General features: G+C 44.1%; 1 protein-coding gene and 1 long non-coding RNA gene across 3 annotated transcripts in view; one reads left to right on the forward strand and one right to left on the reverse strand.

The window, feature by feature from the left end:
* Nucleotides 1-7,110, reverse strand: part of pipox (pipecolic acid oxidase) — a 39,226-nt gene extending 32,116 nt beyond the window's left edge. Inside the window, exons 1-2 of one of the 2 annotated variants that reach the window (XM_037077288.1) lie at nucleotides 6,983-7,110; nucleotides 3,766-3,914 (exon numbers count right to left, since the gene is read on the reverse strand). In XM_037077288.1, the coding sequence (XP_036933183.1) occupies nucleotides 3,766-3,914; nucleotides 6,983-7,015 (182 nt within the window). In that variant the 5' untranslated portion in view covers nucleotides 7,016-7,110. Of the gene's footprint in view, nucleotides 1-3,765; nucleotides 3,915-6,103; nucleotides 6,262-6,982 lie in introns of those variants that run through there. The other variant, XM_037077280.1, reaches the window with a different exon arrangement.
* Nucleotides 7,111-8,729: 1,619 nt separating this feature from the next.
* Nucleotides 8,730-12,490, forward strand: LOC119007536. Its single transcript, XR_005071152.1, has 3 exons — nucleotides 8,730-8,856; nucleotides 11,635-11,722; nucleotides 11,817-12,490. It is a non-coding gene; the product is annotated as an uncharacterized LOC119007536 (long non-coding RNA).
* Nucleotides 12,491-12,785: the final 295 nt, after the last annotated feature.

The following is a 12,785-nucleotide window of genomic DNA, read 5'->3' on the forward strand; positions in this document are numbered from 1 at the left end:
CTTGTTGTCTTCTCTCCTCACCCCTCCTGCCCCTGCCCCTCCTTCCTCCCTCACTGCTGATGACTTTGTAACTTACTTGACCAAGCAAGTAAAAACATCAGGTCCTCAGTACTATGCCCATCCAGAAAGCACATCCTCCGACCCTCACCTCTGATGGCCTTACCTGCTTCAGCCCTCACTCCTCTGATGATTCTCAAACTAGTGACGTCTACAATATATTTACAATATATTTCTCACCTTTTATGTTTGTTGTGACTGCCAGAGCTGTACATGCAGGGTGAGCGGGGGGGAATCTACCGTACTTTTCGGACTATAAGGCGCACTTAAAAGCCTTAAATTTTCTCAAAAAACGACAGTGTGCCTTATAATCCGGAGCGCCATTATATGGATTAATTCTGGTTGTGCTTACTGACCTCAAAGCGATTTTGTGTGGTACACGGCGCTCACGGCGCTCTGTCAAAATGTTTTAGTATGACTTTGGTAAACTACAAAGCCATTATGGCTACCGTCGTCAGGAGCGTCATGGAGTAATACATACTGTGTTTCACCATAATATTATGGTCCCCAAAATGGCACCTGCCAAGAGACACGCTTATGGCGCGGACTTCAAACTCAAGGCTATCAGTCACGCTGCAAGAGAATTCAACATTAATGAATCAATGATATGGAAGTGGAGGAAGCAAGAAGATGACCTGCGCCAAGTAAAGAAGACCACACAGAGTTTCCGAGGGAACAACGCGAGATGGCCGCAGTTAGAGGACAAAATTGAACAGTGGGTTATTGAACAGAGAGCAGCAGGTAGAAGCGTCTCTACAGTCTCTATTTAAAATGAAGGCAACAGCGTTAGCACGGGACATGAATAACAATGACTTTCGAGGCGGTCCTTCTTGGTGCTTTCGTTTTATAAAAAGACGTAATCTCTCCATCTGCACACGAACTACCGTCTCGCAGCAACTGCCAAAACATTACGAAGAAAAGCTGGCCACTTTCCGCGCATACTGCAAAAACAAGATCACTGAAAAGAAGATCCTGCCAGAGCACATCACCAACATAGACAAGGTTCCCCTCACCTTTGATATCGCCGTGAACTGTACTGTGGAGAAAACAGGGACCAGAACGGTGTCTATACGCACCACAGGGAACGAGAAGTCATCCTTCACTGTAGTTCTCGGTTGCCAGGCTAATGGCCAGAAACTGGTCATTTTCAAGAGGAAGACTTTGCCAAAAGAAAAGTTTCCAGCCGGCGTCATCATCAGAGTTAACCCGAAGGGCTGGATGGACGAGGAAAATATGAGTGAGTGGCTGAGAGAAATTTACGTCGAGAGACCGGATGGCTTTTTCCACAAATCTCCGTCCCTATTGATCTGCGACACCATGCGCGCCCATCTCACCGATGTTGTCAAAAACCAAGTGAAGCAAACTAATTCGCAGCTTGCCATCATTCCGGGTGGGTTAGCTAAAGAACTCCAGCCGCTAGATATTGGTGTCAACAGGACGTTCAAAGTTAAACTGCAAGCTGCGTGGGAGCAGTGGATGACAGAAGGCGAACACACATTCACCAAGACAGGGAGACAGCGACAGGCAACTTACGCCACTACCTGCCAATGGATCGTGGATGCCTGGGCTAATGTATCAGTCTCAACTGTGGTCCGAGCTTTCGGGAGGGCCGGAATCATCACTGAACTGCCAGGTAACAGCAACGACACTGACTCAGATAATGACGAGAGGGATCCGGGCATGCTGGATGCCGTAATCGCCCAAATGTTCAACTCGGACACTGAAGATGAAGAATCTGAGGGATTTGTGGACGAGGAATGAACTGAAAAAGTGAGTGTATTGTGTTGTATTTTACGTATTATAACTGAGCAATTTTGAGAGTTATAGTGAATACGCTCATTAACGTTTGAACAATGTTGAGAGTTATTGTGAACGTGTTTAATAAAGTTTGACTGACTGACTTATCTGACTGTTTTGTTTCGCTTAATGCGCCTTATAGTCCGGTGTGCTTTATATATGAAAAAAGTTCGAAAATAGACCATTAATTGACAGTGCGACTTATAATCCAGTGCGCCCTATAGTGCGGAAAATACGGTATATTGTTTATATTGTTGCTTTTTCAATATTAATGTTTTGAATGTTTATATCTAGTGAGGACAGTGGAATCACTCTCGATCTTCCACAAAAGGCACAAGACTCATCTGTTCAGGCTTCACCTCGACCCCACATAGCATGACTCCCATGCTAATTTTAGCATGTCCAGTCTTTTCAATCTCCATCACATACATGATAAATGGCATTGTGATATCAGCAGGATTACCACAGTAGTGCAAGAGAAATCACCACAGCTGAAGGCATATTGAAATGTAGAGCCACATGCACAACGCCAGCGATGGCTACTGATGGCAGATGAGATGTTTCAACGGTTGACCAATTTCACGAGGGGAGATTTCAGCCACTTCTAATTCAATAATCTGCTTGATAGATTGATGACTTGCCCTTTGTCAGCAGTGTTTTCTAAAGACTGCGCCGACATCTGTCAGCAGACATAAGGCACAGGCAACCCCAGCTAAAAGCATGTCTCTCTGTGGGCGTGTTTACTAGTGTGTGACAGAGGAAGGAAAAGCCACGCAAGTGTATGTAGGATCATGAATAAGATACCTCATCTTGTCCAAACTGTCAAACTGGGCGAATGGCGGCACGGGTTCAGCTGGTGATTGTGCACACATGTTGCCGTGTGTGGAGAAAATAAAAAAAGGTGAGTGGGAAGATATTTAGCTGAGCTTGGTTCCTTTTTAGATGGGTCCATCTGTCCCAGAGACAGCAGCACCAGAGCATGTGAGGGAGCAATTCCTGATGTTTTCCACCAAATTAGCCTGGGACACACTGCGCAATGTGGCCTAAACTGACATGCAGCAGTTTTGTTGCTGGAGAGAGCCTGTCGATTGAAACCCTTTTCAGTTTGTAAAGAACAGTAGATTGTTTTGGGCTGTCACCTCGTCCTCCTTCTGTGTTCTGTCTTTTTGAGCCAGTGGATGGCCTTGTACTGCCAGCAGTATCGGAACAGAAGTGGAGCGAAACGGAACCATCGCTCTGGCCTTTGGATTAAAACATGCTCTGCGCTCCGTCTATATTCCGCATGCTCCCCACTCGCTCTGCGCTCCACTCACATGCCCTGAGCAGCACAGGTGGGAGGCATTGCTCATTTCTCATCAGAATGCAGACTTTTGCTGCCAGCCCAAGGGCACAGGTGGCTTTCAGATGTGGACCCATAAGTCATGAGCTGTGGACAGGTGCACAAAGGATGGGGAGGCTCACTGTTTCTAGGGAACATAACCTGGGTGTGGCTTGGTATAATAAGCTATTACCCTGAGACATGAATAACAAAGTACTGTGTTATTCAGCTCTCTGGTACTTAGAAGAAACAAGGATGCTTAGAGGTAAGAGGTAGGCACGACTAGGAAAGTTAAAGTGTTGGAGGGTTGCTTACAGTTTGATGCCACAGTCATACATAAACACAAAAATTTCTCCCTACTCCGCAAAGGAAAATCAGGGGTTTAATAAGATGAGGGCCCCTGTTCCACAAGGCATGGAGGGTGTCAACAGGTGATTCATTGATGCCGGGTGTAATGAGAAAGTCCTGTAATTATGGCTACCGTAGACTGAACCCATGCACCTTAACTGTGACAAATCTCTGTATTCTGGCAAAGCTTTTATTATATTCTGTTTAAGTGGTTTTCTCTGTACGTGTTTCTGCTGACTGTTTACCTGAACAGTTTGACACCCGTCTCCCTCTCCAGCTGAGCCCACAGCTCGTAGCACTCCCTCATCATGTGGGTGTAGAAGTCTTCATCATAGGCCCTGCGGATGATTCGGGTCTGGCCATGGGAGCTCCCTCGGGTGTGGGGCAGGATGAACTGGAAAAGATGAACATAATATCACTTGGTTGATACACCAAATGGCCAAAAGTACCCAAAAGCAAACATTCAAAGCTGTCGGTGACAGCACAGAAAATGCTTCTAAACATCTTACTACGGGCCAAATGATTAAATCAAAATTGTGATCCGAAACAATGTGATTAGCAAATTGCAGAAGCAGCGATTTATTTTGTGCAGGACACACCTGTGACCCACCTTTATGGTCAGTGGTTTAACAAAATCATGTCGTCTTCCTAGTCAAACAGTCATGCTCACCAATCAGACATGACCCAAGGTGACTGCGTATACAGCTACCAACAACAACACAAGTAAAACTTTAGGTTTGGCTTTCTCTGATCCAGCAGCAACCTTGGAAGATTTAGTAACTAAGAACTTGTGCCAGCGCTTTCAAAAAACACCACAGGTACCTATATGACCAGTGTACATAAACAAAGTCAGCTGAAACTATTATTAATTGAAACTGTGCTGGTTTATTATAGTTGATGACACTGGCCGCTGTGTTCCTCAAAGATCTGTGCAACACATACCCATGATAAGCCCCAGCAGAACTTAACTGTCCTGTTTTATTCATCTAAGTTGGCTCAAGGATGTTCTATTTAAAAAAATATCAGGTTCTGCTTTATGCTGCAGTCACACAATAGCATTATATTGACATGTATTTATTCTATATATTGTGTGTATGATATGACAATGACAGTGAAAACATGACAGTGAAACATTGTGATGTGCAATGACATCGTTCTTTATAAATTTGAAGCAGTAGCCCCATTCACACTGCCATTTGAATGGGGATCCTGCACCAATTCTCAGCCTCTGCCTCTGTGTGCGTCTCTCAGAGCCAGCGGGGGGCTGATCCGCCTCTGGAGGTAGTATAAAGACCGCATTATTGGCAAACTGAATCAGTGTGAATAGATAAGAGGGCTGCACGTATCGAGGGTGTGTCGGTCTGATGGTCTGTTAACTACACAGGTCCATCACTCAACCAAATTAAAAAAAAAAATGTCCCACAAAGCAAGATGACAGGACCAAACAAATGCAGCAGTAATGTAGTATCAAACGTAGTAACCGTGACCGTATTTGGAAACTTCTATGAGGAAAAAAATGTTGCAGATATATGTGGAAGCATCCGTCCTCCCGCCCGCCCTAACGACTCTTCATCACATTGCTATAAGGTTTGTAGAAAAGTCATTCCAGTAGTGTTTGTGCAAACTTTATCTATTAATGTCTGTTAAGTGGTTGAAGCAGTTCAAGTGATCAACAGGGATGGATTACCAACCAGAGCAACAAAGAAAATTGTGGAGCCTTGAGGTTCACTGGTTGTGGACATTTCAGTAATAAAGATTTATTTGTTAATACAAGGTTTTACATCGGGAAAGAACATTGCCACTGGATATGACAGCGGCTTTATAACAGCACCTGCGTCATTATATATTTTGTGGAACCTTCTTGTACAGGGGCCCCTGTACAGAGTTGCACGACTTCAGTTATATCAATTGTGATGCTAGTATAGTTTATTTTGTTCAACATTTTTGTTTTAATAAGTAGGTCAACACACACAGTAGAGCACAGATCTACCAGGCAACGTAAGATTGCCAAAAAATGCCAGCTGCTGCCTGCAGCTCAGTGGGGAACAGCAGTCAGATCTCACAGTCACGTCACACTGTTTATACCTTTGACCGTTTACCCTAATCAGTAGACTATGACACGAGCAGATCATCAGAATACTGGGTCTTCTAGCGCTGACACTAGTCATGTCATTATCCGTAACCGCTTATCTCTTTCCATGGGGTTGCGGGGTGTTGCTGCTGGAGCCAATCCCAGCCTTGTCTCAGGGAGAGAGCAGGGTACTCCCTGGACAAGTCGCCAGCTCATCGCAGGGCCCTCACTGAGGAGCAATGTGGGTTCAGTATCTCGATCAAGGACACTTTGACGTGCAGCTCAGCCCTGCCCGGAGCCGAGATATGTACCGATCACTAGTCGACCTGCTCTACCTGCTGAGCTGCAGCCGCCCCGCGCTGACACTAGTAGTGTGTAAATCATGCATGCGCAGCTGGTCATGGGGAATAAACGCAATGGCACCGTTACTTCAGTATCTCAGTATCAGTCGTCTTTTTAGCGGTGCTCGTTAATAAGTATTCTCAAGGAACAAGTTGAAGTGTGTAACGTACCTGCTCCAACAGGAGCGTCTTCTTGTTCCTTTTTGCCAGCTGATAGGCCGTGAAGGAACCCTGGACACCGGCCCCAATCACTATGCAGTCAAACTCCCCCTCCGCCGACATGGTGGCAACACTTCGCACCACAGCACAGCACACACACTTATTTCATAACTTATAAGTGCTGACTGAGACACGCCCATTACAAGAGGTGAACTTTGTTGCTATTTTTGCCCTGCGCAGTGCCTGCTAGGTAGCGCAGACTGCGTCACAACGAGCTCGACTCCAGATTTAAGTGTCTCTATTTAATGTTTAAGGACTAGAGATCACATAATATTACGTTGGGGATTGGGGGGGATTGCTGGGTCTGAGTCTGCTCTGCGCCAGATTCAGAGGAAAACGCGATCTGAAAGTTGCATGAGATACGAGTGCCTGACAGTCTGAACTACGGCAAAGAATGCTCCCAATTGCCATCAGGAGAGTACAAAAAGCCAACTTTGTCATCAGTGGAACTTAATTTTTGTAATGTATCCACAAGATGTCATTTGTATTGTCCTTGATCTGGGGGGTCAGAAACATTAAATTCAGCTAAGAGATGGCAGCCCAGCAGGAGAATTCAGCATACCACACCAAAAGTGGTGAGGAATGGTGCAAGGAATTTGACATAGAACTCAAGGCATGAACTTGGCCTCCAAATTCCCCTGATCAATATCCAGTCAAGCATAACCAAGTGCTATCCATGGAGGGTAACCTACTGTGGGCTTGCCAATCAAGAGCCCATATCAGGCTCCTGTGGGTTAGAGCGTGCAGGCCCTCCACTGAGTTATCCAAATTCCAAATTTCACAGGCATTCATGGTATATGCATAAACATGTAATATCCACGGAGGCCTCACCTCACCATGCACAAGACTCAAACCATCTGCCATCAACACTGTGGTGCCGGATGCTACAAGGTCCCCAGAGGTTCAGAGTCCATGCCTTGACAGGTCAGAGCCAAGTCCATCTAGGGATTGATAAGATCAATGAATAGCTCTTAAAAGTTTCAAATAAACATTTTTCTCAGTCATGTCAAGTAAGCGTGACATCAGCCATATTGTAAGATGGCTTGGTCTGGTGCTGACACAGTGGGTCACCAGTGGCCAGCTCCCTCCAGTTACATCTGGCCATTTCCAGCACTGCTATCATTCCACTTTCAAAGCAGACCAAAGTACACCTGTTATATAACACCTATATAACTTATATAACAATGAATAGCAGCCCAAAGGTCGCTCTTCTGATGCTGAATCTGAAAGTGCTCCCTGCCAGCTGTAATTTTGTGGGGAAAATTTACATTTATATTTAGGGCATTTAGCAGACACTTTTGTCCAAAGCGATTTACAATAAATGCATTTGTCAAAAGAAAGAAACCACAACATATCACTGTCGATAAAGTAAAAAGAAAAAATAGAATCAATTTTCAAGCCCTCTTCTAGCATCATAGCTGCTATTTATCAAGGATACCTTGAGTGCATAAATGCTTTTATTTAGATGCTAAGGGTAACACCATACAAGTGCATATACTTTTTTGGGGGGTAGTTAGTATGCTAATCATGCTATGCGGGGTAAAGGTGAAGGCTGAATAAGTTAGTCATGAGTCTTTTGTGGAAGATGGTGAGTGACTCCACTGTCCTGACATTGGTCAGGAGTTCATTGCTCTACTGAAGTGCCAAAACAGAGAAGAGTCTTTGCTTGACTTGACCAGTGTTTGGAGGTAGACAGGTGCAGTTCAGTGAATGGCCTTGAAGGCCAGCACCATTGTCTTAATAGAACAGAATACAATACAATATAATTATTCTTACTGTCATTGTAAGGTCAGCTTACAATGAAATCACAGATGCATCTCAGTCTGTGCAATACAATAGGACATAACATAAAAACATATTAGAATGTCACAATAATAAAAAATATATATCTATGTAAATCTAGGGTTTTAGCGAGAATCTGGAGATCTATTAAAAATAAATATACATCTAAATAAATGAATAAAAACATGTATTGAACTAATAGTGTGCAAAATATGTAGTGGTGTTGAATGTATTTTTAGCGCTTTTTGGTGTTAAGTGTGCGGATGGCTGTTGGAAAAAAACTGTCTCTGTATCTGTTGGTGCATCTTTTGATGGATATTAAACGTCTGCCAGAGGGCAACAGTTCAAAAAGGTGGTGGCTGGGGTGTGTGGAGCAGAGGTGGATTTTATCGTTTGTTGTTGAGATTCAGTTCCCATCGGTCAGTTTGGCAGGAAGAATCGTTCACATCGTTCATTCGTTCATTCAATCGCGTTTCCGGTACAACATCGTTTAGTGGTGAATAATGTAATGCACCGTTCTCAGCTCCTCCTTCTCAAACAGTCATGTTAATGGTCAACATAACACTGTAGTTCAAGGCAAATACATAGCTGCAACTTAATGATTGTGTACTTTTAGACAAAACAATAGTGGATAATGTGTATTTTCACCTTGACATTAAATTGATGTAAGCCAACGGTGACTGACTGACCTGATTTAATGAGAACAATGACCTACAAATGAAATGATTTTTTTTTTTCCATGGAAACGGTTGCTATGCTTTCCTGTTTCTCATTGGCTAAAATTCGACAGTGTCCTAGACTCAACATACGATTGGATGGCTCTCAGTCCTCTTCACCATTTTGATGACTAAACAGTGAACAAAACGGCAACTAGTCTGTGAGAACGAAAGAACAAATGAGAGAGAAGTGAAACGTGGAATCAGGTCAGTTGGTTCACGTTAAAGTGTTGTTCCTTTGAACCGATTCATTCGCAAACGAGACATCTTTAGTGTGGATTCACTGGTGATTGTTTTGATTTTGCTGAGGTAGCGGGACGTGGCGATGTCCTTCGGAGAGGGCAGAGGGCAGCCAGTGATTTATTCTGCCGTTTTGACGACCCTCTGCAGAGCTTTTTTTTTTTTAATCTGCAGCAGAGCAGCCTTTGTACCACACTGTGATGCAGTACATCAGCAGAATCTCGATGGTCGCCCGGTAAAAAGACACCATCAGGTTCCTCTCTGTGTCATTCCTACTGTCATTGTACTCTGAGGAAGTAGAATCTCTGCTGTGCCCTTTTGATGGTGGCAGAGGTGTTGGCAGACCAGGTGAGGTCCTCGGAGATGAGGACTCCCAGGAATTTGAAGGACTCTGCCCTCTCTACCCTGACCCCATTTATGCAGAGCGGGGCCGGACAATGTTGCATTTCCTCCTGAAGTCCATGATGATCTCGTTGGTTTTAGTGGTGTTCAGTGAGAGGTTGTTCATTGAACGCTACGCAGCCAGGCACTTTATCTCATCCCTGTATGCTCTTTTGTCTCCTCCTGAGATGAGCCCAACGACTGTTGTGTCATCAGCAAATTTGATGAAGATGAAGATATGATTATTCCTGAGGCTAGGGAGTCATTAATGTAATTCTCCATTGCCTCTCTCTCAGGGTGTGACAAATTGTAAAGATGACTGGAGGGAAGTGTGGCACCAGGGAGGAGCTCGATGGCACAGTCATATGGTCTGTGTGGGGGCAGGGAGAGGGTTAGCTAGCTCCTTGCTGAACAACTAGGGGAGACCATGATAGGCAGGTGTCACTTGGGACAAATCCAGGGGAGTAGAGGAAAGGGGGAAAGTCTGGCGGTGGTGGAAGATGACCAGTCAATATGAGGGTTAGGGCTCTTTAGCCATGGGAGTCCTAGTACCACTGGGGAAGTTGGAGAGGGAATGACAAATAGCTGGACTTGAACTATAAAGTTGTCCTCTGTACCGGAGTCAATCAATACTTGAATAGGCAGATGCTCACATGACCACTGGAGAGAGGCTGGCAGGCAGATTCAGTTAGGAGAGCTGGAGGAGGAGGTATGAGGTATTTCAACTAGGACACCTTGGGTGGAGGGATTGTGGTCGGCTGGGTCAATGGCAGACCAGATAATTCTGTGATGATGTATGGTGGTAAGTTTCAGGACCCAGAACCAGACGCCAGATTTGGAACAGTTTCAATGGAGATTTATTTAACAAGGCAAACAGGAATTGGTGTGAATGGGTCTGGGTAACTCACATGGGCATGAGACACAGGAAGCGCACAGTGCCACTGGTAGAATGAGAGCAGAGAGGTGAGGCACAGAAGTTCACTATTTAGTTGGGGTTGTGAGGAGGTTTTGCAGGGGGAGTGCTGAGTGTTGATCATAGCGATGGTCACTAGTGGGGAAGAAGATAAGCAAATTAGAGCTCAGGCTAGAAAAGTTATAACACAAGTAGAGTGGCTAGATACCATGTCGACTAACGAAAATCATCTGGCAGCGAGCAAGTGCGTATTAGCCCAAAATGTGCTGTAGGTGTGCAGCTCCAGCACATAGAAAACTCCACCCAGCCTCTCGCCGCACCTCTGAAACACAAAGTTCAGAACAAAAAACACAACCACAACTACTGTCTGAAATATGACACAGTTGTCTTCGATGTAGCACTTAAAATTGCCAAAACCAAGTTTTTTGTCTAGCCTTTACTCATCACAGGAAAAATGCACAAAACAAGATAGAGTACCCTGCAAATAACCGAGGTGGGGCTAATGTTACAGGAAAACAAAATCACAACAACAAACAAAGGAAATACATCCATATAGTAAGTTAGGAAGGAGAGGGAGATCTATTAGGAGAGTAAGGATTTTTGATATGGACGTATTTGATTTCTTTCTTATTCTTTTTCATATTTAAACTAAAAGTAGTCAGTAGCAAAACATTTTCTAAACACAGTATAGGTGGGAGTACTACCAATCTACATACAAGTATGTTTGTGATATTTACCCAAAAGAATCACAAGGTTAACACTATTAGAAACATTTGCATTCAGGTTTTCCATAAGATAAATTACATCAATGTATGTAGAGGAGGACATGTCATCCATTGTGAAAGACAACCAATTAGAGACCTATTTATACACACACAAGCTCACATCTGATGCACATAATGCATACTTTCATAATGACACATTGACAAAATACTACAGTTGTAACATAAAACATAACTCAGTAAAAAAAAAAAAAAGCAGAAAAAGCGCATGCACTTGCGAGCGTGCACACACACACACACACACACACACACACACACACACACACACACACACACACACACACACACACACACACACAAAGGACACTTTGTCATATAGATAGGAGGAGCACACCCTCCACCTCATGAACTGAAGCTGTTCCATGAGTACATTTTGGCAAAAATGGTTCATGAATAACGAAACCTTGTACAGTAGCTTGTTTTTATAGGTGTGACAAAAGAAGGATGTTGGATTGGCTCCATATGGAGGTCTTTTTGGATCATTTTCACAGAGAGAAATCTATCACAGGTTTAGTTGGATATCATTAGCGTTACAGTTAAATGACTCCTTCATTTAATGAATTGTAATCCAAACTGATTCCTCTCACTACAGTCAAAGTTCTCTCCGATTGGGGTTGAGACATTCAAGCATCCATATATTGATTTTTCGTCCTCTCATTCTGTGGACAGCTGGAGCCTCAGTCTGAACAGTTCTCATTTGCAATCAATCAGTGAGATAGGACATCCCCATCAACCTCTGCCACACAAGAATACAGAGGTAAGGCTGTGTGTCCTCTGAAACCACAATGTGAACCAAACTGTTACTCACATATTTCGTACACTCACACTGCACTGTCTGCCCATCACCCCAGAGTCACGACTGCCCTGCACACCAGCCAGTGCTTCTCACTGGACCTCCTCCAGTGTTTCAACATCAGCCCCATCCTGCAGCGTTGCCCTCTACAACATCCCCAGGATCCGGTCTTTCCTCACAAAGGATGCAACGCAACTCCTAGTCCAAGTGTTGGTCATCTCCCATATGGACTGATGCAACTCGCTTTTAGCTGGACTCTGCGACAAAACTGTTGTGTAGAGTGTATCTAGAACACTGCAGTGTGCCTTGTTTTCAATCTACCCAAATTCTCCCATGTGACCCCCCTCCTTTGTGACCCCCACTGGCTTCCTGTCGCAGTCCGCATCTGATTCAATACGATGGTGCTGGACTTCAAGGCTATCAGCAGAACTGCACCCATCCAACACCAAACAATGGTCAGACCACACGCTCAAGCACAAGCACTCCACTATAGCTGGCCGGCCGCCATCGCTGAGAGCGAAGTTATGACTCTTCTATGTTCTGGTGCCTCAGTGGTAGAAGGAATTTCCGACCAATGTCAGGGCAGCAGAAACCTAAATGTTAGTGTAAATGTGATATCCTTCAATATTTACATTTTTTTAGGGTAATTGCAGATGAAAATGTTGTATCCTGGAATTCACATTATAGACTGCCACTAACTATTTGTGTAGATGTATGTGGTGACAACATATCAAATTGACAACACACTGTCCAGCCATACACTAGGTTTTCTCTTCTGTCTATGGGAAAAGCCTTTTTGTATATTGATTGGTTTACAGTTATTGGATTTTCTAAGTGCTGTTCAGAGCTGTTTCTTTTCATAGGACAACATCTGTAGTGCAGCCACCATTTATTCTTGAAGCATAACTAAGAAGGAAACTTTTTGTGTCTCTGCATTCAGAACCCCCTAGTCTTTCCTTCCTCTTCTGTCATCAAGCCAGGGCTGTGTCCGAAATTCCATACTAACATGCTACTGAGTATGCTAAAA

Source organism: Acanthopagrus latus, chromosome 2, assembly GCF_904848185.1.
Source record: "Acanthopagrus latus isolate v.2019 chromosome 2, fAcaLat1.1, whole genome shotgun sequence".
In the NCBI taxonomy this organism is placed as follows: domain Eukaryota; kingdom Metazoa; phylum Chordata; class Actinopteri; order Spariformes; family Sparidae; genus Acanthopagrus; species Acanthopagrus latus.